Consider the following 21,742-nt stretch of genomic DNA (forward strand, 5'->3'; position numbering starts at 1 on the left):
TGCAGCATAACTAAGGAAGGGTTCAAGGTCACCTGGTCCAGGCATCACTAAGTTTGATCAAAAAGGAAAGTTTTAAGCCTGAACTTAAAATTTAAGTCTGTCTCCAGAATCCAAACTGATGGCTGGATTCACTGAAGGTGTAGGCTCTGCCTCCGATTTTACTTTTAAATATCCTAGGAACCATAACTAAGCCTGCACTCGAAGAATAAATTTGGTTGTGGATTTAACAGGAAACCAATGAAGATAAGCCAATATGGGAGAAAAACATTCTCTCTTTCTAGTCCCTGTCAGCAATCTCACTGGGATGTGAAGGCTTGTCAGGGAGCTTGTAAAACAACTTGACGATAGTAATGAATTACAATCCAGCCTAAAAGTAACAAAGACATGAACTAATTTTCATCATCACTCTGAAATCTGATATCTGGCATTTAGTTTCTAGTGGTTTGTAAGTATGTAAAAATGTTCTATTCAAGGAGTTGAATAGAGTTGCCTGAAACTCCTGAGAATAACCTTTTAATATCTGCTTGATAGTATCTTAATTTTCTCAATTAGGCCTGAACAGCTTTCCAATTGTGGTTAAATATGAGTCAGTGCAGATGTTTTCTATGCTTTCTCTTTCCTGACTGAAACAAGCCCACTTAACACATTCTGATAAGGCCAAGTTCTCAATTTCAGGGCCAAACTGTTTCTTTTATTTGGTTTTAATTGGTATTCAGAATGTTTTGTAGAATACATGCATCATGAATCGCCAAAAGCCATGTTCTGTCTTTTGTATTAGTTCGAATTTCAAATTCGAGGGGGTGGGGGGGGGGGATATGATGTCATCTGAAATGGTAAATGGACTGATTCTTATATAGTGCTTTTCTACTCTAATGAGCACTCGAAGCACTTTATGCAACTTGCATCATTCACACATACACACCTATTCACACAAGCACTTTTTTCTGTGCTTCTAATATGCAAGTGCTTTCTATCCGACATTCATACACATTCACACTCCGATGGATGCATCAGAGAGCAACTTGGGGTTAGTATCTTGCCCAAGGATATTTGGCATGCAGACTGGAGCAGACGGGGATCGAACCACCAACCTTCTGATTAGTAGGTGACCTGCTCTACCGCCTCCACAGCCACCCCGACACAATGTAAAAACAATGTTATGTTTAATGTTCTAAACTGAAAGTAGTAAGTGGTTTACATACCCAACTTCCAGTAAGAATGCAAATGTGCACAAAATGTCCCAACTTCTTCTCTATTGCCAAGTATGTGCACTTGAGATGTGTTCTGTCTTTTCTTTGCCTCCACCTTCTGCTTCAGCCTGTGTGATTATTCTAAGGTGCAGGAGGTCCATGCTGCTCAGTCAGACTGTTGTGTTACTCACAGTTACCAAGCCTGTGCTCTTTCCAGGTGCGAGAGATGCTGCGAATGCGGGACTCCAACGGTGCCCGAATGCTAACGCTCATAACGGAACAATTCATGGCAGACCCCCGACTGTCACTATGGAGACAACAAGGCACAGGCATGACGGACAAGTGCAGGCAGCTCTGGGATGAGCTGGGTAAGAACAGTTACACACACACAGAGAGAGTGCGATGTCTGACAGTTTTAGTTTGGAAAAATCAGAAGGGATCGGCTGTGTAGTTGGTGCAGTCACAGCCCTAAAGAAGTCTTCCTTTTGTTGTTCTGACAAATTTCTAGTCACTGTGTCAGGTAAACATCCATCTACTCAGTAAGCTATTAGGTTATCCAGTCAGCTGCTCCTCCTCATGCCCGGGCCTCTCTCTCCACCTGCACTGAGTGAATGATAAAGGCTGCCGATCAATATGGCTGCTCAGCTTCTCCACAATCAATCGCAGTATTTAGGAGGTCAATAAGAACACTTCCCGGGTGAGCTGGGGAGATCATGACACAGACGCAGACATGAATAACAGCCAGACAGTCGGAGTGTGCTGCCTGATTTTTCTCTGATATGTGAAAGCCTGCCAGTTAAAACACACAGATTTACTTAATTTTTTTTCTTTCTTTTTCTTTCTTTTTTTTTTTTTGAGAATTGTTGCAGAAGAAGAACTGCTGGGTTTTTAAAAAGCTGGTAAAGTTTTTCAGGACAGCAACCACCCAGATAGTTTTGAATCATTAATGCAGTGTTCATTTTCTTGCTTAGCTTATCAAGTAATTTACACTAGATCTTAGTGCAGATCACCTTAAGCCTACTTTCTTCTGATTGGCTGCACCCGGTAAACAATATATTTGAGTATTTGGTCAGTATAGTTTCAAAGACATAACCATATTAGGGATTCACCCCCCTCTTAAAAGCTTCTGTTATTAAGAGTCCGACATCTGATCCCCTTACTGTTCACAGGTGCATTGTGGGTGTGTGTGGTGCTAAATCCTCACTGTAAAAGCGAGGAGAAGAGTGGTTGGTTGAAGCAGCTGAAGAAGTGGGGGGACATGGACATCTGCCCACTGGAGGACGGCAACTATGGCAGCGAACTTCCCAACATTACCAACGCTCTGCCGCAGAGCAACCTCGCCCAGGGTCAGCACCAAAACCACAAATGTGCACACATTAAATTCTGAGCTTACTGCAATTGCAAGCAAGAACTGATCTGAATTAGCAGAAAGATTCTACAACTTAAACAATATAGACTGCACGCGCCTCGTTTCTACCAGTAACCATGCTTTTTGTGTGTGTCACATCAGACTCTCTGTCCAGGCCGCGGAGGACTGTGTTCAGTCGGGCCGTCGAGGCCTGCGACCTCCACTGGCAGGACAGCCACCTGCAGAGGATCATTAGTAGCGACTACTACATGTCTCCGTCCTACCAAAGAGAAGGGGAGAGCCTGCTGTTCAGCCCGCAGGGCCTGCCTCTCTGGCTAGGTAGGGTTTCATTACTCAGGTCCAGGAAAAGCAACCGTATTTACCTTTTGCATCATTTACAGTCTGTGATGTGTAAAAGTGCACATTCATGATTTAGTCAAATAATATAGGCTACAAACATGCACTGGGGAGCAGATAGTTTCTTCATTACAAGGCATCATTTTCAGGACGAATGAGAGTGTTTGTGTGTCAGCTTGTACACACACAATCTCAGATTCAGCTAAAAGCCAACCCAAAACACACACACACACACACGCACACGCACACACACACACAGAGTAATTCTGCTGATATTGAGGCCAGTATCTGCAGTAAGCAGCTTCCAGCTAAGATCTGTCAGATTCTGCAACTTAAGCCAGCTATCAGACACACAGGCTTTCTGCTGAGACTGCACTGTGAGTTTGGATGTGAGTTTGAGTCTGCACATGCCATTACTAACTGCATCATACATCCTGTAGTGTGTGTGTGCGTGTGTGATTAAAGTGCAATGTGTGTATAGGAAGGAGTTTGTGTGCTTGTGAAGGTATCCTGACCTCATCTTATTTCTGTGTTCACCACACAGACCACGTCCCAACGGCATGTGCTCGCGTCGACGCCTTGCGCTCACACGGTTATTCCAGAGAAGCCCTGCGATTGGCCGTCGCCATCATCAACACCCTCCGCCTACAACAGCAGAGGCAGATGGACATCTACAAACACCAAAAGAAAGGTAACGGCATTGTTGGCTTTCTGGAGAAAGTGCAGGGTCTCAACTGGTGATTCTAATGTCGGTCTCTCCCCCTCCTGTACCTTTCTCAGAACTTCTCCAGAGGGGTGTTACCTCCACCACTAACCTGGAAGGCTGGGTGGGCCATCCGTTAGACCCGATTGGCTGCCTGTTTATCACGCTCACAGAAACGTGCCGTGTTGATGACGACAACACCATGGACACTGGAGGTACGAAAACAAAGTTCTTACCCTTTTTATGGTATTCAAGAGGTCATCACAGCTGGGTGTCTAGTTTGATGGCAGTTTGCAGTTCGTTGATCACAAAGATCTGCAAAGATATACAAGTGTATCTTTGAGTATATGAGGAACATGTCAAATTAAGCTTTTACTGGTTTGTGTGCTTTACTTATTGGATTTAAATAGGACGATATTTCTAAATATCGTCCTATTTAAGCAGCACGGTGGCACGGTGGTTAGCACTGTTGCCGCACAGCAAGAAGGTCCTGAGTTCAATTCCACCATCAGGCCGGGGTCTTTCTGTGTGGAGTTTGCATGTTCTCCCCGTGTTTGTGTGGGTTCCCTCCGAGTACTCCCACCGTCCAAAGACATGCAGCTTGTGGGGATAGGTTAATTGGAAAATCCAAATTGCCACTAGGTGTGAATGTGCGAGTGAATGTGAGTGCGAATGGTTGTCTGTCCCTGTGTGTTGGCCCTGCGACAGACTGGCAACCTGTCCAGGGTGTACCCCGCCTCTCGCCCTATGACAGCTGGGATAGGCTCCAGCGCCCCCCGCGACCCTGAAAAGGATAAGCGGAAGTGAATGGATGGATGGATATTTCTAAATAAGTAAGAGCAAAAAAGAGCTAATAATTATGATAAAATGGCTAATAAACAAGTAATGGCTAAATATTTTTCACTACAAGGACGTCTAAAAACCTGTTCATACAGAGAAAGGTGCTGAGTCATTATTGTTGAAAGTATACTAGACTGTGGTGTACAGAGTTTAACTGCTGAGGCAGCATGATTGCATAGAATATCTTTACAGTCAAGGGCTATAAAAGTGAACTCCTTTATGGTTAGAAGACAGACATTGCTAATACTGAATGAAAAGCCAAGTGTGACTTTTTTTTCCCCCTAATTTTCTGAACTTAAATATCTTTTCTGTAAGCCAAATTCCTAGTTATTTGTAGGGCTCAGAAAGAGTTATGTGGGTGCCATTTACAGTTTTAATTGCAAGGTAGTTGAAGAGTCAGAGGTAGAAGTAGATCATCTAATCATTATCTGTGGATCTAAAACAAGTCTGTGATTAAAGAGTGATGACATGAAACTGAAGATTGCAGACTGAAGGTTAAAGCCTTGGGCATATAAAACACATCACTAAAACTAAAAAGAATGAAGGCATACACTGAAACACAGCTTAGAAGTAATAATATAAACTGCAGTGGACCTAGGATAGAACCCTGAGGCATCCCATTTTTGATTGTAAGATAGCTTCAGCAACAGCTGCATGTTCTCCTTAAAACCAGTTATAGTTTGTGGTGTAAAATATGATGGACAGTCATATCAAATTAGAGAGTCATATCAAATTCAGAGATTACGCTGCACACAACTGTTTCTTATCCAGTTTGGAGACGGCAGTTGTGTACTATAGCTGTAATATGTGTAGGAAGTGAATACAGTCAATGCAATTTTTTTGGCTGAGAAGTTTAGAAAACCTCTGCTTTCATGTTGAAACATGCATTTGAAAAAAAAAAAAGATTCAGTCTCTTTGCGTCTGCTGTTTAGTCTGCATCACTGTTGAGCCAAGCTTCTATCCAATACATCTACACAGCAAACCAACGTCTTAGCATGCACCTTAGCAAAATACATACGTACCCATGAGTCAGAGCCCAGGTTTCTTACACAACTATACAAAGAGCCCATTTACGAAACGCAAGGTATAATTTCAGGCCCACATCACCAGCTGATGCAGTATATAATCCTAACCAGAGGTGATCGGGTTCACCAGCAGTGACTCATCACACAACAGACGCCATGGTCTTATATGAGGACTAGGCACTATTGTGCTGCAGGCAGCCATAAACTAGGAGAGCATGAATGGATTGGGCTGGAACACCCTGCTCATTTAGTCCAGACCACACTCCTGTGCGTTCATGTATTTGTGTGTGTGGGGTATGTATAGAATGTATCATCATTTGCATTTTCTCACTGCCCAGGGATTTCTTTTTTTTCCCTTTTTGCACCAGTGGCTATTGCAACTGAACAGAATAGGGGTTGGGTTTTCTCATTGTTACCAGGCTACAGGGAACTATTGTCAGTTCAGACAATGCTGACCACTGGCACACTCATCTCTGTGTGTGTGTGTGTGTGTGTGTGTGTGTGTGTGTGTGTGTGTGTGTGTGTGTGTGTGTGTGTGTGTGTGTGTGTGTGTGTGCGTGCGTGCGTGTGTGTGTGTGTGTGTGTGTGTGATAGAACAACAGAAAGAATGATTGTTTTGTGTTGTTTGGGGAATTTGAGGAGAGTGGTATGATAATTTTGCGTGCTTGGGAGTATAGCCTGGTCACCATGTTTTCATTCCCCATGTGAGACAGCTGGGAACATCTGTTGTAAAGTGGGTGGATCTAGACTATGTCTAACCCAATCGAAATACGATTCCTTCTCTGCCCTTTTCACATCAACCAATCAATCTAGAGGGAGAGGAAACAACAGCAAGTTGGCTAAGGGGTTAAGTCTGTAAGCCCAGTTTCCACTTTTCTCTAGATTACTACACATATATACACACATCCCTAGAATAAACAGGATTTGGGGGCGGGGGGGATCTCTTGCTCAGGCGGGATTTAAGCAGAACGATGGGAGGGGGAGCAAGAGAGAACAAATGGGCACCAATCAACAGCTGAGGCTCTTGTGGCATCTGTTCTCAGTTATAATTGTCAAGCATTAGTGTAGGGCAAGCAGCCATCTTACATATATGAACAACCTACTGTCTAAGCCACACTGATATAAATGCTATATCACTGTGGCTTATATAGTACACACAAATACAACAAATTTTTTGTATTTTTGTTGTATTTTTTTTTCTGCTATTGTTTTATTTTCCTCTTCAAATGCTAGTCCTAATTTTTTTTGATATGGCAGTGCCATTATATATGCACCATGTAGCCATTCCTATAACCCCTTAACTTTATGGTTTAGTAATGTGCTAAGCTTGCAGGCTCTGGCTATCTTTAACAGTAATCTTTTATATACTACTAGGCATATAAAAGTGGTTTTGGTTCATATTGTGATAATTTTCTATTTTCTACACATTTTAAATAAATGTTAAAATCATCCCAGAACAATCTTTTATGTTTTATGAAAATCCTTCTGCTGGAGTTGTTGTATTGATAAAACCAGAGCAATATTATGTACTTTACTTTTGCTTATGCTAATACGCTAATGGGGTCTAGTGGAGTTTCTCTGAATTAGCCAAATTAAATAGCTTGTAGACTTCTAAAGTGAGTTTGTTGAGGCAATTTGGGATGTTTTTGTGCTGTGAAGGTAGTGTACCATAGCAAAAACCTAATCTTCTCTTTGAAGTAATAAAGCTAAAATTAAGAAGAAACTATATTTAAAGCTTTTTCCCATTTAGATTATAAACAAGGTGATTGAAGCTGCTAGGGCAGCATGTCAGTATTGGATAAGGTGGACTTCTGGAACTTTGCTGTTATGAAAGGAATCTTTGCTGAGTTGGTGTCTTTGTTTTTCTGTCTCCTTGGATTTCTTATCATTCTGAAACCAGTATAGATGACGTGAAGTTAATGACTTACATTTTTTGGGGAATCTTTCCTTTTAGACTGTGACCCCAGACCTCCAGTTTACCATCATGTGCCAGTGTGGGGCAGTCCAGATGCAGGGGAGTCCTACTTGACTCTGGCCTTAGAGGTGGCTCTGATGGGTATGGGTCAGCAGAGGATCATGCCCGAGGGACTGTATGCCCAGGATAAGGTAATAATTTAATATCACCTTAAAATCATAGAGAATATAGTAGAGTGAGGATCCTTGAATTGCTAGTGAACACCAAAATACACCTATGGCACACTTTTATTATATAAAGAGGTTTGTGTAAATTTGTAGATGTCACCATCGCCATCAGTAAATCACTGTAATTTATGATTTTGTTTAAAGTAAATGTCATGGAAGGAGAGGGAAAAGGTCGCAGCATTTGTGTCCTGAAAAACAAGCAGAAAGCCACAGTACTTAAGTTCACTGTGATTTAAAATAAATCCATGGAACATTTCTTTGTGTAAATGCTAATCTGCTTTAGAGGGCTTAACACTACTGCCACAGACCTTTCCTAATGTCACTGGAATTAGCTGCAGCCTCAATGTTTCAACCAAGAATTGCATTTAAAACCAGTCACATGCATACACAGACCTTTTACTAGATTTTTTTCTCCAGTGAAATAAATTTCTATCATCTGTGCTGTAACAACAGATGTGAATAGATGCCAGTTTGTAAGAACGTACTGGTCATTTAATGTCTTAAGGTCAAAACCCTTTCTTAGAAAGGTATTAAAACTCTTTTGATCTTTTCTGTCGTATCATTTTTCATGCTGGTGGGTTGATACACATTTTTTATCTTGAAATTCTTGAAAGTAGTTGAATTCCACTGAAAACACTTAATAGCTAAATGGCTACTTCAGAACTGAAAATGTTCTTATAGTTGGAGTGAATGCTATTTGTGTCTTCAACATGTTCTAGGTGTGTCGTAATGAGGAGCAGATTGTTGCAAAGCTTCAGGAACTGGAGCTGGACGATCTATTGGTTCAGACCCTCCGGAAGCAGGCCATACAGCTACTAGAAGGTACGGTGTCTGCAGTAAATTTTATAAATTTCATTTACTTATTTTGTCCAATATTAAGAACATTCATCAGCTATTGAAACCTGCACGGTTTTGAGTCCAGAACATGAAAGGTTTTTGTTGTGACGGTTGTAAAGTGTAGCTTGAAAGCTTTGACTTCAATATTTATTCAGTGCAAATCACAATCGGGCAGTGGAGCCCATACCTAGCACAGTGGCACGTTCTTGAGACAGAAGGTAAAGAATATTTTGTTTTTCTCTTTGCTCCAGCTGGCCCATTCAGCGGTCTGGGTGAGGTCATCCACAGGGAAAGTGTTCCAATGCACACCTTCGCCAAGTACCTGTTCTCTGCCCTGCTGCCGCATGACGCAGACCTGGCTTACAAAGTGGCTCTCCGCGCCATGAGGTCAGACTCCCCTTTCACTGCAGCTTCAAACAGTTATTGATGAAAGTATTTTATGTTGCGTGTGTAAATGATGGTAATTTTGCCTTTACGCAAACAGGGCCACAGTAAAACGAATAAGGATGAATGCATACTCAGATCCATATTTTAGTGTTACTCTTGGAATAAATAAAACATCAGGACAAAGTGCCATCTGTCTAAAACAGATCTTTTACTACATGTGCCAGGTTGCCAGTTCTGGAGTCATCAGCGGGCTCCGGGGATGTTGGCCACCCTCATCACGGTATCTCCATAGTTCCGAGCAGATACCCACGCTGGTTCACACTGGGCCACCTGGAGTCACAGCAGTGTGAGCTGGCTTCAACCATGCTCACTGCTGCTAAAGGTAACGCCAGCTTATTGAATGTCCGCTCAGATGTTACTCAAACAGGCAAAGCTGGCTATTGAGGCATTTCTCCATCATGATCTTAGTTTGCGTTGTGTTTTTTGCTTGCAGGCGACATGTTGAGATTGCGGACGGTGCTGGAGGCCATCCAGAAAAACATCCACTCCTCTTCCTTAATCTTCAAACTGGCCCAAGACGCCTTTAAGATAGCGACACCCGCAGAGAGCCCACCCGATATAACCCTGCTCAACGTGGCGCTGGAGCTAGGACTGCAGGTACTGTATGTGTGTGTGCATGGAGAGAGTGCAGTCGAAGAATGAGGGCAAGTCAGTAATTTTCACAGATCATTTCACCACAGCAAAGAAAATCAAATCAGAGCACCGATCGCCAGTCAAAACATGCAACGGTTTCCTTCACCTTGTCATTTTTTCCAGCCCTCTGCTGCCCCACTACAAATTAACAGCAAAAACATCACACAGAGTCTTACCGTTGTTGATGAGAAGAAACCACATAATTAAACCTTTTGCGTCCCACAGTAAACACAGAAAAGTCCTCAGATCATCAGGCTGCAGTGACGCTGTGGCTTCCCCCGTCTCTTTCTGCTCGTATTTAGAGTATCGGCTGAATTCCTGTCAGCAAAACTGCTAATAAAGTGCTCAAAATGGAAGGGTCGCAAATCATCATCTGTGCAATTATGAGCATATTCTGGTTACATCTGTCATCAGAGGAGCCATGTGGTGCCATTCAAACAGATAAATTATGAAAATCACACACTACGCAAAAATGCTTTGATTTCCAAATGCACGTATTCATGAAAACTGCCAAGAGGGTATAGAAATGTGTAACGGTTCAATGGCGCTAACAGAGCGCATCATGTTCTCCATGCGTGTTTTGCAGGTGATGAGGATGACTCTGTCCACTCTGAACTGGAGGAGGAGAGAGATGGTTCGCTGGCTGGTAACCTGCGCCACTGAAGTCGGTATGTGCATCCGTTTTTAAAGCGGATTCATGCTCTAATTACAGCCTCCGTGCTGCGTTGTGATCTTCAGTAAGTTCAGCTTTACAGCTTCTTTTGAGCTGAAGTGTCTTGTTAGTCTAAATGAGGAGGGATGAACGATGTTTTCCCAAAAGAGATTCCCTCATTTGATCTTTGAAGACAAGAGGGGCTGCATGACATGTTGCACCATCAGTTAAGAAGTCAAATTTATGCCTCCATAATCTTTTTAAGAATAGAGACTAAAATTATACCAAGTGTAATGAAATGATTTAATGATTTTAGTAACTTTAGCAATTTGGGACGATTATAGGTCGAGGTACACATGGCTTCATTTCCCCTCCTAACTGAAAAGCTGAGTGCTGCTCTGTTTTCTCTTTCCTTAATCCTTCAGCTCAGTGCACGTTGCTATACAGTCATTTGGTAGTGACCACCGGGCTGCTGTTCATGAGGCATTTGAGTGTACCATATAAGCTATAGTAGTGCTCGCTCTACATCTGGACAGCACTTCAAAGTGCCGAGCTTGCTGATGTGAATAGTGAGCAATTCTGGTCACAAGCACTGAATGGTAAATCTCTTTTTTCCTCTCATCAGGTCTGCGGGCGCTGGTGAGCATCTTACAAAGCTGGTATACTCTGTTCACGCCCACCGAAGCCACCAGCATTGTGGCGGCCACCGTCATGTCCCATAACACCATCCTGCGCCTCAGCCTCGACTACCCCCAGCGGGAGGAGCTCGCAAGCTGCGCAAGGACCTTGGCCCTGCAGTGTGCCATGAAGGACCCACAGAACTGCGCCCTGTCAGCTCTGACGCTCTGCGAGAAGGACCACATCGCCTTCGAGACGGCCTACCAGATCGTGATCGACGCGGCGTCGACGGGCATGACCTACTCGCAGCTGTTTACCATTGCGAGGTACATGGAGCACAGAGGATACCCCCTGCGGTCGTTCAAGCTAGCCTCGCTGGCCATGACGCATCTCAACCTGGCCTACAACCAAGACACTCACCCAGCTATTAACGACGTGCTGTGGGCCTGTGCGCTCAGCCACTCGCTGGGGAAGAATGAGCTTGCGGCTATTATTCCGCTGGTGGTGAAGAGCGTGCACTGCGCCACGGTGTTGTCTGACATTCTAAGGCGGTGCACTATGACTGCGCCGGGTCTCGCTGGAATTCCTGGGAGAAGGAACTCTGGGAAGCTGATGTCCACGGATAAGGCACCGCTGCGCCAGCTCCTGGACGCCACGATCTCGGCGTATATCAACACCACGCACTCTCGGCTGACGCACATCAGTCCACGGCACTATGGAGAGTTCATAGAGTTCCTGAGCAAAGCGCGGGAGACTTTTCTGCTGGCACAGGACGGACACATTCAGTTCGCCCAGTTCATAGACAACCTGAAACAGATCTACAAGGGCAAGAAGAAACTGATGATGTTGGTCAGGGAGCGCTTCGGCTGACCTTTCTTCTCTCACAGAGACCCTCTTCTTGGGAGAAGCAGTTACACTTCTGTGTTTCTAATTTAAGTTTTATTTCTTTTTATTTTCATGTATTTTGAGCCATTTGCTGACTGAGGTTTTATCCTGTTGTTCTCTTTCTTGAATGTGAACCAGGAAGTGTTCGCAGTACATTGCTCTACTTCATTAAGACTGCAAAAGGAAAGGTTTGAAATGTCAACTAAGCAACTAGAAAAACAAAGCATTTTGCCCTCCTACTAATGTTAAATTTAGTGTTTAAAAAAAGGAAAAAAAGTCAAAAGAATGTGACTGCAAAAGCAAAACAAACTTTAGTTTTGTGGGGGTACATGATGATATGAAAACCAAATGATTTAGCTGTATGTACTGTTGAGCCAGAAGATGCTTTCAGCTGGGGTTAAGAAGAAGGAGAGGTTATTAGAGTGGAAGAAGCATGTTTTTCCCAAAAAAAATCCACTGAGGTCAAAAACACACATAGTGTTATTGTCATACCTCGACTGTACTGTCAGCTTTAACTTCTTGATCAGAAATGGCCTCTTTGTTTCATTCAGGGCAATTTTGAGTAGAGAGGGCAGAATACAGAACTCCCCATGTGGTCTCTCTGTGGGGGAAATCAGTACCTGCAGATTTAAAAACCTTCACCAGCTGGTTTCTGACAAATATCTGAAATAGGAAGTCCAACGATGCTTCACAGGGTGTGTGTTTTTAAATCCAGATGTCTGACAGTGATGTTCAGGCTGCTGCTTTAGCTAAGGTAGGGTAGTCGAGTCTCTATATATAAATACAGTATATCTGTTATGCCCTCCTATAAGCTTATTTACAGTGACAAAATACAACTGTGAGAACCGGTGGAGTCTCATCCACTGCACTGCTCTTCAGCTATTTGTGGCCAAAACCTTTTAAACGTGCAAGACTCCAGCACCCACTTTACCATCACTACATTGAGATTTAGTCAGCAAGCAATATAAATCAAGCCTCTGCTTCGTTTTTATCACTAAAAACAAGTTCACTTTCTGGTGTTGTGCAAAGAAGCGTTGGAACCTGTTGGGGCCTTGTTGATTTCACTGACTGTTAGTTCTGCATGTCGCCGAAGTCCCTTTTCCATCACAAGAACTGGAAATCAGATGCATTACCTCAAAGGAATGCATCCTCAGCTGGTTCATGATGCTGGCTCAGTAATCATTAAAACCGCAGAATGAAGTTCGAGTTCTGTGGTCATGTGTCTTAACCAACATAAAGTGCATTTCTTGTAGATGTCACCATGCTAGTTTTGCTAAGTTGGGCTTAGAAACATCTGCAAATGTTTCCTTTGGCATCATGTCTCATTGTGAAATTTGGCTTAGCAATTGGTTTTTAACTGCGATCATTTCAGCTCACTATTTGAATGGGTTTAGTCACCAGAACCACCTGTTTAGGTTTAGATGGTCTGGGTTCAGATACCTCCACTAACAACACATTCCACTTTGAAACAAAGTACAAAGGCAGAGATGCCAAAGGTTTGATACAGAACATACTGGGAGTAAGACAGCGTGCAGTGACATGTTGTAGTAAGAAAACATCTCACATTATTCATTAATTACTACTACAAGAGCCGCCACAGTGTCACTTTATCAGAAACTAGCAGTGTTATTTATGACAAATTTGAAAGGGACTTTAAATGGGGTTTGAAAATATAATGAAAATTTAATACAATTTAGCCAAGTGGGTGGGAGGATCCATCTATCCATCCATCCATGCAGTTTCATAACAACTTGTCCACTTCAGGTTTGCCGGGTTGCTTGAGCATATTCCTGCTGTCATGAGTGATAGATGTGGCACACCCTGAACAGGTCGTACTCAAATTTACACTAACTGCTATTTCAGGATGACCAATTAATGTCTTTGGACTGTGGGAGGAAGCCACACCACCCAGAGAGAACCCAGGCAACAGAGAACGCATATAATGTGCTAATGTCAGTGTGCTGTTAGCTTATTATTGCTGCTTGATAATAAAGAGATTTCAATAATTGTATAAAATTTTATGATTATATATAATATTTTAACCAGATGTGACCCTCTTTGGATGAGAGCAGGAAGTTGCTTATGCTAGCGCTGGCTAGCTAGCTTGGTTTAGCGGCATGCATTCATTAAAATGAAAACAAAATCTACTCCCCAGAATCTTTTAGTCCAAGCAAAATTTAAAAAAAAAAAAAAAAAAGAAAGACTAGAGCTGCAACAGACTAATTTTAAATATAATATTTGGCTTGTTGGGTATTTTATCGTGGAACTGCAGTTTGTTGCCCCACTGTGTTGGCGTCATTAGTTAGCTTTGTTTTTAGCTTACTCTGCTGGTCCCACATTCAATTCAATTCAATTCAATTTTATTTATATAGTGCCAAATCACAACAAAAGTCGCCTCAAGGCGCTTCATGGACAAAAATATTAAAGGTATTCAAGTAGTGTGTTCAGAACCACTGAAAACCTAAATAAACAAAATTAAAAAGACATAAATGTAAAATGTTAAATATCAGGTGAGCAGCAGTAAATAGACTAGCCCCGTCATCTTTCCTTCAGTTTCTTGGTCTTGTGATGGAAAAGAAGTCACCTGTGAAAGCTGCTGGTCATGATCATCATCGACAGTGAAGATGAGTCCTCCTTGACTTTCTCACAGGGCTGCAGTGCAAACTCAAAGACTAGAGTTTACTTGATGACTTCATTGTATGTATTTGAGACCACATATCTTGGCACAGGAAGCAGTTTTCTCTTTATGGGGGATCTCCACACCCCCTTTTTCTTACCCAGTGGCAAAGTGTTGTTGTTAACGGCAGTAATGCAGTACAGAAAGAGCTTGAATCTTTTACTGGTCAGACTTAATGTCATAGTTTAAAGCACTTCACACGAATACCTCTTCAGTGCGTTCCTGCCTGCTTCAGCATTTATTTATTGGTAGAACACTTTTTGAATGGAGGAACATTTTTCTGTCTGCTTTTACATTCCACAAGAGCTACCTTCACCCAAAACCTGGGTAGTCAGTCACAACTCTGGGCCTTTACTTTCTTTCTCTCTGTCTTTTTTGTTTTGTTTTTGTTTTTTTGGATCTGAAGAAATGCAGATAAAAGAATGGGAATGAAAAAAGGAAAACTGAGCAAAAAGAAGAGAGGCTAAACTCAGTTCTCAGGGACACCACTTAAAGAAACAAAACAAAAAGTAGTAGCATTTAGCATTTAAGATATTGTAAATACTAAAGTGTCAATTCAAAAAATTGTAAAGTTATAATTATTTATGATGTATGTTATGGTTTTGTTCTTTGTTTTTATGATTTTGACGGGGTGTACTTGAATTGTTTTGGACAGGGGTGTTTGACAGCTTCTTTTTTTTCCTTTTCTTTTTGTAAGAGCAAAGACTTCAAGGCATTTCTCAGGTGCTCCTGTGTACATTTCTTTCAGTTTTTGTTTTTTGGCTTCTTTTTTTTTTTTTTTTGCAATAATAGCTATTATTATTTGTATTTTATAGAAGATGGGGGGATGGGGGGTGTTTTCCAAAAGTGAGCATGTTATTTGAAGAGTAAAATGAGGAACGCATTCATTTGTAAACAGATTCTTACTAAACCTGACTATGCAGAACCACTTCGATGGTGTTGTCCCCTCTTTAATATACCCCCTTAAAACTGAGTGCAGAGACCCAGTGGGTTGAACCACTATTAATGAGAACGGGGGTGTTGCGGACGAAAAGGAGACCCATCACGCTTGTATTTGGACAGTGCACAGTGGCCGGCCTGTTTCCGCTGCAACGTTTAGAGGAGACGAAAAAGCGAAAGACGGTGGAAAATGCCTTTCTGGTCGATCAATGTACAAAAGTTGTTAATTTTTTATTTGTTTTGTTTGTTTGTTGGTTTTCTTTAATCAGGACTAAAGCCTTCAGTGTCTTCTCAGAGGTGTCGTATTGTGCGGCAACACTGTGGTGAGACGAAACGCAAATGTCTAGAAACGGCAACTGTATGAACAAAAAAAGAGACGGCCTGTGGATGACCTCGTGCTCATTCCTTCTAACTTTTTTTTAAAAAAAATTGCTTTCTCAGCTCCTTTTCACCACATTAAACTGGCTGAGTTCAGGTCTTCTATAGTTTTGTTTTCCCCTGATGTTCTTGAACACCTCGATCCCTCTCGCACAAGGAGGACGTTGGATTTAAAGCCAGTTGCGTTTAAGTGCGACTATCCTGAAACACGTTGACATCAGTGCGCTACAGTAGCTTGCAGAGAACGAAATAAAGCTGCGAGGTTTCTACATAATGAGGTTAATGAAATGATACATTGATTTTTTTTTTTGATAATATATTAGGAAAATAATTTTGCCGGGGAGCTCCAGTCGGCTGCCTTTATGTGATGCATTCACTGACAGCATTGCAACAAAGTTTTCCTTGCTTTTCTTTTCCTTCTTTATTAACTAACTCAGCCAGTTCCTGGGCGTTTTTCTTTGTTGTCCCCGTCTGTCTTTGGTTTGTAGGAGAAGTACTGTTTGCTGGTAGAGATCTAGTTCACCTACTGTTTTCCCAGTTTTTGTTTTTGAATTCTTTCCAACTTAAGGGATATTTGAAAGTGTTTGTTGCCTCTTTGTGCTACTGATTATGAAAAGGTATCTCCAGTATTTGTTGCCACAGAAGTATCATAGCTTATCATCAACACCTTTTCTTTTTTTGTAATTTTTTTTTTTTGTGCGACTTCTTGAGCTACTGTCTATAAAGCGAGAATTTATTACTATTTATGTAACGCTACTACCATTTTATATTGATTTGTGTTGGAATCTCAGTGCTTTTCTATGAATAAAGTGTGAAACACATTACCAGGATGTTGTTTGTTGAGCCAACATACATTAGTTAAAATTATTTAATACATCACAAAAGATTGAAAAGCTCGGCATAGCGCAGCCATCTTTAAAGGTTGCCCTGTTAGTGGAAAATCCCCTTCACTGACCTCAGGACATCGTCAACACAATCATGGGAACCTTTATGGCGGCGTCTCAGTGAAAGTTAACCAGTTCGATAATGTACTCGTCTAGCAACAAATCAATTACTGCCTACTACACCTATGATGAAGCTAGATCGATGTGTTTAGTTGTACAAAGTGTATTATTTGATGATAAATTATTACTTGGTGATATTTAAAAACCCTCCAACCATCTTAAATTGTTTATACCTGGAACTGTTACCAATACATGCCTAAGTTAATTAATATTTTCAATTCAGTACTAATATCGTCTTACTAGTTGGAAATTGCACAAAACTGTTTTTGGAGGTTATTCCTAAGAGAAATCCCATTATGTTCATGTATTTCCCCCCCAAACACCAGGTTTTAATGAATGAGCCATTCAAACTGGTCTGAACTGAACTCCAAAAGGTTGATCAACATGGGACAGAATATGTCATAATCATCAAAAACAGCAGAATAAAAAAATAACAATAAGGCAAAAAGAAAAAAGTAAGTCATACAAACAGGTTACATTTGATTATTTATCTTTGTTCTACTTCTGTGCTGATTCTTTCCAGTTTTGCTTCATCATGTTTTTTCATTTCAGTTCCAAAGCAAAGCTCTCGTGGGTGGATATTATGGACCAGAAGTGAAACAAGTGGTAAGACTTCAGTATTTCCCCCACCAACTTCTCCTTCTATTTTTTTTTACCTCTCATGCAATGTGATTTAACTATTCTTTTAGGCATCTCTCCTTTCTTTCCAGTTAGACTTTTGTGTTCCCTTAACTCATTTCAAACTTGAAATACACAGATAATGAGCAAAACTGTGAATATATAATGCCCAACTTGTAAGAAACTCGAATTACATTTAACAAATCTCAAACTTTGTGACAGCAAGTGATCCAAAGTGGCTAAAAGCCTGCTTTCTTCCCAGCTGCTGTGGTGCAGTCCTTACAATTTCACCCATCCAACCAATCTGCCTGAGTGGTAAATGAAGCACACGGAGGCTGATAGAGTTCCATCAATATTTCACTCATTTTTCTCTAATCAGTATATTTTTCTTCTATCCCGCCTTCGCCGCTTCATTCTCTCTCATTACAGATTTCTGCAGAGCCATATAAGCAGACAATCAGGGCATCAAGAAGCATTTAAGTGTGCTCGTAACTCCATGTATGTGTGTGCACGTCCCTGTGTGTGTGCATGTGCAAGTGTAAATCTAGATTGATTGGCTGAAGATAAATGAGCAGATTTATATTAATTATCCAGACAGATAGATGGAGGAGTGATTGCTATAAGCCCAATCTTTTTTTCGCCTCACTTTCCACTGCCCCCCACCCTACCCCACCCCAGCCTGTCTCGCTCTGCCCCTCCCGCTCATACTTATATTTACTCAGACACAGAAACACTAAACACATGAGAAAACGAGCTGCGTTTTAACCAATCACACGTTTTCTCTGGTGTACTTTTCCCTTTCCATACACTTATCCTGTTGGATAACTAAACTAAGTGCACGTCCTGTCCCGAGCACAACAACAAGACCTGTCTGTGCAAGCTTCTACATTCACTGCTTGGATGTGACTCCTTTATTGTGAACTATTACATCAGTGTGACGTGGTTTCATGCAGGATATCAGCTGTGGCACTGCTGAGCTGTTACTGAAGCCGAGATTGCTTTAATAGCAACCTTAAGCTCATTTTTCTCTTGTTGTATACTCTCTGTGGGGTTCAGGCCAGTCGAGTTGTCTGATCAGTCAGGAAACTGTTTGGTAGCAGTTTTGGCACTGTGGGCTGGTGCTAAGTAAGGCAATCGGCATCTCCATAAAGCTTGTCAGCAGATGGAGGCATGAGGTAGACTGCTGTATTCACTTTGGACTTGATAAAACAGAACGGACCAACCTGCATCCCCAGCAGATGACGTGGTACCCGACAGACTGCAGAAATCTTGCACTGGACTTCACTGTGGATTGTGTGTTTCTCCAGTCTTCCTCCAGGCTCTGGGAAATTAGTTCCCAAAAGAAATGCAAAACTCGCTTTCATCTGCAACAGTTTGGACCACTGAGCAACAGTTGTTCTTTTTAGCTCAGACTGAAACCAGCCTAAACTGACTCCTTGTGAACTTTCCATTAATACACACATACAGCAAGAACAGCCAAGATTTTCAGCAACCACCTTCTGTGAGATATGAAGTTAGCTTTTTAGACCACAAACTTACTGTTATAATTGTTTTTCTTCAATTTTATTTTATTTTAAAATTGTTGTTGTTTTTTTCTGTAATATTGTACATCTTTATTATACAATACAAAATGTCCTGAGGCAACTGTTGTTGTGATTTGGTAATATATAAGAAAAATGTATTTTAATTAGACTTCATAGTCAGAAATGATGTCCATCTTTTATATACAGTATATGGCAGTGCCATATATACACTGGTGGTCTTCTAACCTGTCCAAACATAACTTGAATTGTGACAAAGCAAGAGCACATGACAGCTTTTGAGTGTAAACAGAAAAACATGTTAGCACTATAGTGAGCACACTGAGGACGTGAACATTGAAAGTTTTTCCTTTTGGCTCATTTTTTCTTTCTTTCTTTTTTACCTTCAGCTTATTTATTTTTCTCCATTCTGGGGGGTATTTTATTCAGTCCTAATGACACAATTTAAAGTCATACCATCAGAGCGGTTTCTTTAATCGTCACATAGCTTTGGAAAGCCCCTCCTCCCACACCCGCCGTTCTTCAATTCCAGTCCTTGGGGACCCATCCACTCTTATTCAAATGAGTGTGACGCTATGACACAGGATCATTTGCGAGTAACTTAGTGACAACAGAGGTTAATATCAACATGGCGTATAGGCTGGAATACTAAGGTATCACCAGCAAAGAGAGACTGTCACAGCTGTCAGCATCTGCATTAGCGTCTCAAGGTCCTCGGACTAAAGCCAGAGTTTCACTTCCTGCCTCCACCTCCCTCCATCCCTCCACACAACCACTATGGTAATAACGCCCATCAGTCTCTGTCACAGTGGGCTGTGTGTGTTCTTTCATGCATGTGCTTATTGAAAAATTGTGTGTGTGTGTGTGTGTGTGTGTGTGTGTGTGTGTGTGTGTGTGTGTGTGTGTGTGTGTGTGTGTGTGTGTGTATTTGTAAGGGGGTGGTCACTGATAAAGCGCTGATAGTGTCCATCCATGGCAGATGATGTACAGCCTGCTGTCTCTCCAGGCAGATTGGATTTTCTGGCCTGCTGATTTGCTGAGAGATGGAGCCTGGACCTCCTTCAAAGGCACCCTCTCTCTCTCACTCACTCACTCACACTCTCTCTCTCTCTCTCACTCTCACTCACACACACACACACACACACACACACACACACACACACCTGTTCAATCTCTGTGCACAAAATAAGCACATAAAACACACAAAAATACACAATGAAATGATTCACGGACACACAAACATGAACACAGAAGCGCACACACTTATATATTATTCTCCTGCCAAAGCCTTTAAAGCGACCATGTGGAAATTGATCTCCATTTCTAAAGAGCACTGATTCATTGTTACCTTTTCTCTTTGTCTATTTCCCTCTTTCTCCCTCTCTCTCATACACACACACACACAAACACACACACACAAACACTCTCTCTCTCTCTCTCTCTCTCTCTCTCTCTCTCAGCCTGTCACTTTATTCCCAGATGGCCCACTGACACACAGCCCAAGCCTCTTTAGTCTTACCTGTCGACAATCAGCGGTGATTTTTGTTCATTTGTCTTCACTGTTTACGCAATACGGGGGCCACAACAAAAGCCTCCGTGTGTGTGTGTGTGTGTGTGTGTGTGAGAGAGAGAGAGAGAGAGAGCCAGAGAGGGAGAGAGAGTGTGTTACTACCGCACCCACACAAAGGAGTGAGATGAATGAAAGCCTGCTGCTGTTCCCCCTCTCATCAGCTGCTTTGAGCTCTGTGTATTTTTGTACATATTAATAACACTCACTGCTGAACAGTCTTAATTATCTGGAAGCTGGATTTCTACTTTTCATTCAGCTTCCATTTTAACAACAAAGGCGCTGCTTCGCTGCTGCACGTCCACACTGGTGCTCTGTACTAGATGACATGTTTCTGCATGTTTTCAGCCAGCCTCTCGCGCACCATTGTACTGCTGTAAATGCTCCCAGGCTCAACAAATTTGTATTATTCGACAGTTAAAATTCTTTAGCTGCTGCTGAAGTAACATTTGTAATTTTTAACAAACTGTGACTGTGGCTGCTGCCGTAGGCCCCGGTCTGGATGGGCCTGGGCTCCCTTGCCTTGGTGGATACCAGAGGACGGGGGTGCCTATTGGGGTCAGCGGGGGAGCTGGCCCTAGGGAGGGACACCCTCCCCTCCCTTCTTTTCCTCCCCATCCCCGGCTGCCTCCCTCTTCCCGCTCCACCACACCCACCCACACAGGTAGGGCTTTGGGGTGCGGGTGTGTCACCAGGGTGCAGGGGAGACATTCCCCCCCCCCCTCTGTCCTCTTCTGGCCACCTGTGCCTCAATTTTATCTCACAACTTAGACATCCACATTACTTACACTCTCATAACACACACATATATATATATAGGGCCTTGAGGGTGGGCACGTTAACGGCGTCCAGTAGACGGTCTGTGTATTCAAACCTACCTCTGGCGCCGGTGCCCACCTCTCAATTTTAAATCCATGTAGACATTGAGGGTTCTCGGGAGGGGCCGTGCTAACACCTGCTGCTCTCTGGCAGCAGCACCATGCTCTCCCGTGTTTTAAATACACTTTAGAACAACACGCAGCAACACTACACTTGAACGGGAGGAGGAGGGTATGGGGTCTTAACACACCCCCGTTCTCTGCTAGCCATCGGGGCGGGAGGGCTGGGAAGAGATGCTGGCTGTCCGATTGGCCTCCCTGCTGCTGCGGAGTCTGGGGCGGTCTGCTTGCCTCCACCCCGGAGGGAAGGGTAACATCTCTTGGGTCTGGGTGCCGTTTCCCCCTCTGGGGGCGAGGATACCTGGACCCGGGGTATAGAGTATGTTTGGGGAGTGTGATTGAGTGTACATGTCCATTTACGTTTATTCCAACGTTGGGTGAGTGCTGAGTGTTTGTATATGTG

General features: G+C 42.5%; 1 protein-coding gene across 1 annotated transcript in view; it reads left to right on the forward strand.

Moving 5' to 3' along the window:
- The window catches only part of zswim5 (zinc finger, SWIM-type containing 5), a 62,851-nt gene extending 46,356 nt beyond the window's left edge, over positions 1-16,495 (forward strand). The window contains exons 5-16 of the mRNA XM_085139696.1: positions 1,408-1,558; positions 2,360-2,536; positions 2,701-2,877; positions 3,440-3,586; positions 3,676-3,813; positions 7,418-7,569; positions 8,325-8,427; positions 8,694-8,829; positions 9,054-9,211; positions 9,323-9,486; positions 10,109-10,190; positions 10,800-16,495. Of these exons, the coding sequence (XP_084995822.1) occupies positions 1,408-1,558; positions 2,360-2,536; positions 2,701-2,877; positions 3,440-3,586; positions 3,676-3,813; positions 7,418-7,569; positions 8,325-8,427; positions 8,694-8,829; positions 9,054-9,211; positions 9,323-9,486; positions 10,109-10,190; positions 10,800-11,662 (2,448 nt within the window). The 3' untranslated portion in view covers positions 11,663-16,495. The remainder of the gene's footprint in view (positions 1-1,407; positions 1,559-2,359; positions 2,537-2,700; positions 2,878-3,439; positions 3,587-3,675; positions 3,814-7,417; positions 7,570-8,324; positions 8,428-8,693; positions 8,830-9,053; positions 9,212-9,322; positions 9,487-10,108; positions 10,191-10,799) is intronic.
- Positions 16,496-21,742: the final 5,247 nt, after the last annotated feature.

Source organism: Neolamprologus multifasciatus, chromosome 18 (assembly GCF_963576455.1).
Source record: "Neolamprologus multifasciatus chromosome 18, fNeoMul1.2, whole genome shotgun sequence".
NCBI classification, from domain to species: domain Eukaryota; kingdom Metazoa; phylum Chordata; class Actinopteri; order Cichliformes; family Cichlidae; genus Neolamprologus; species Neolamprologus multifasciatus.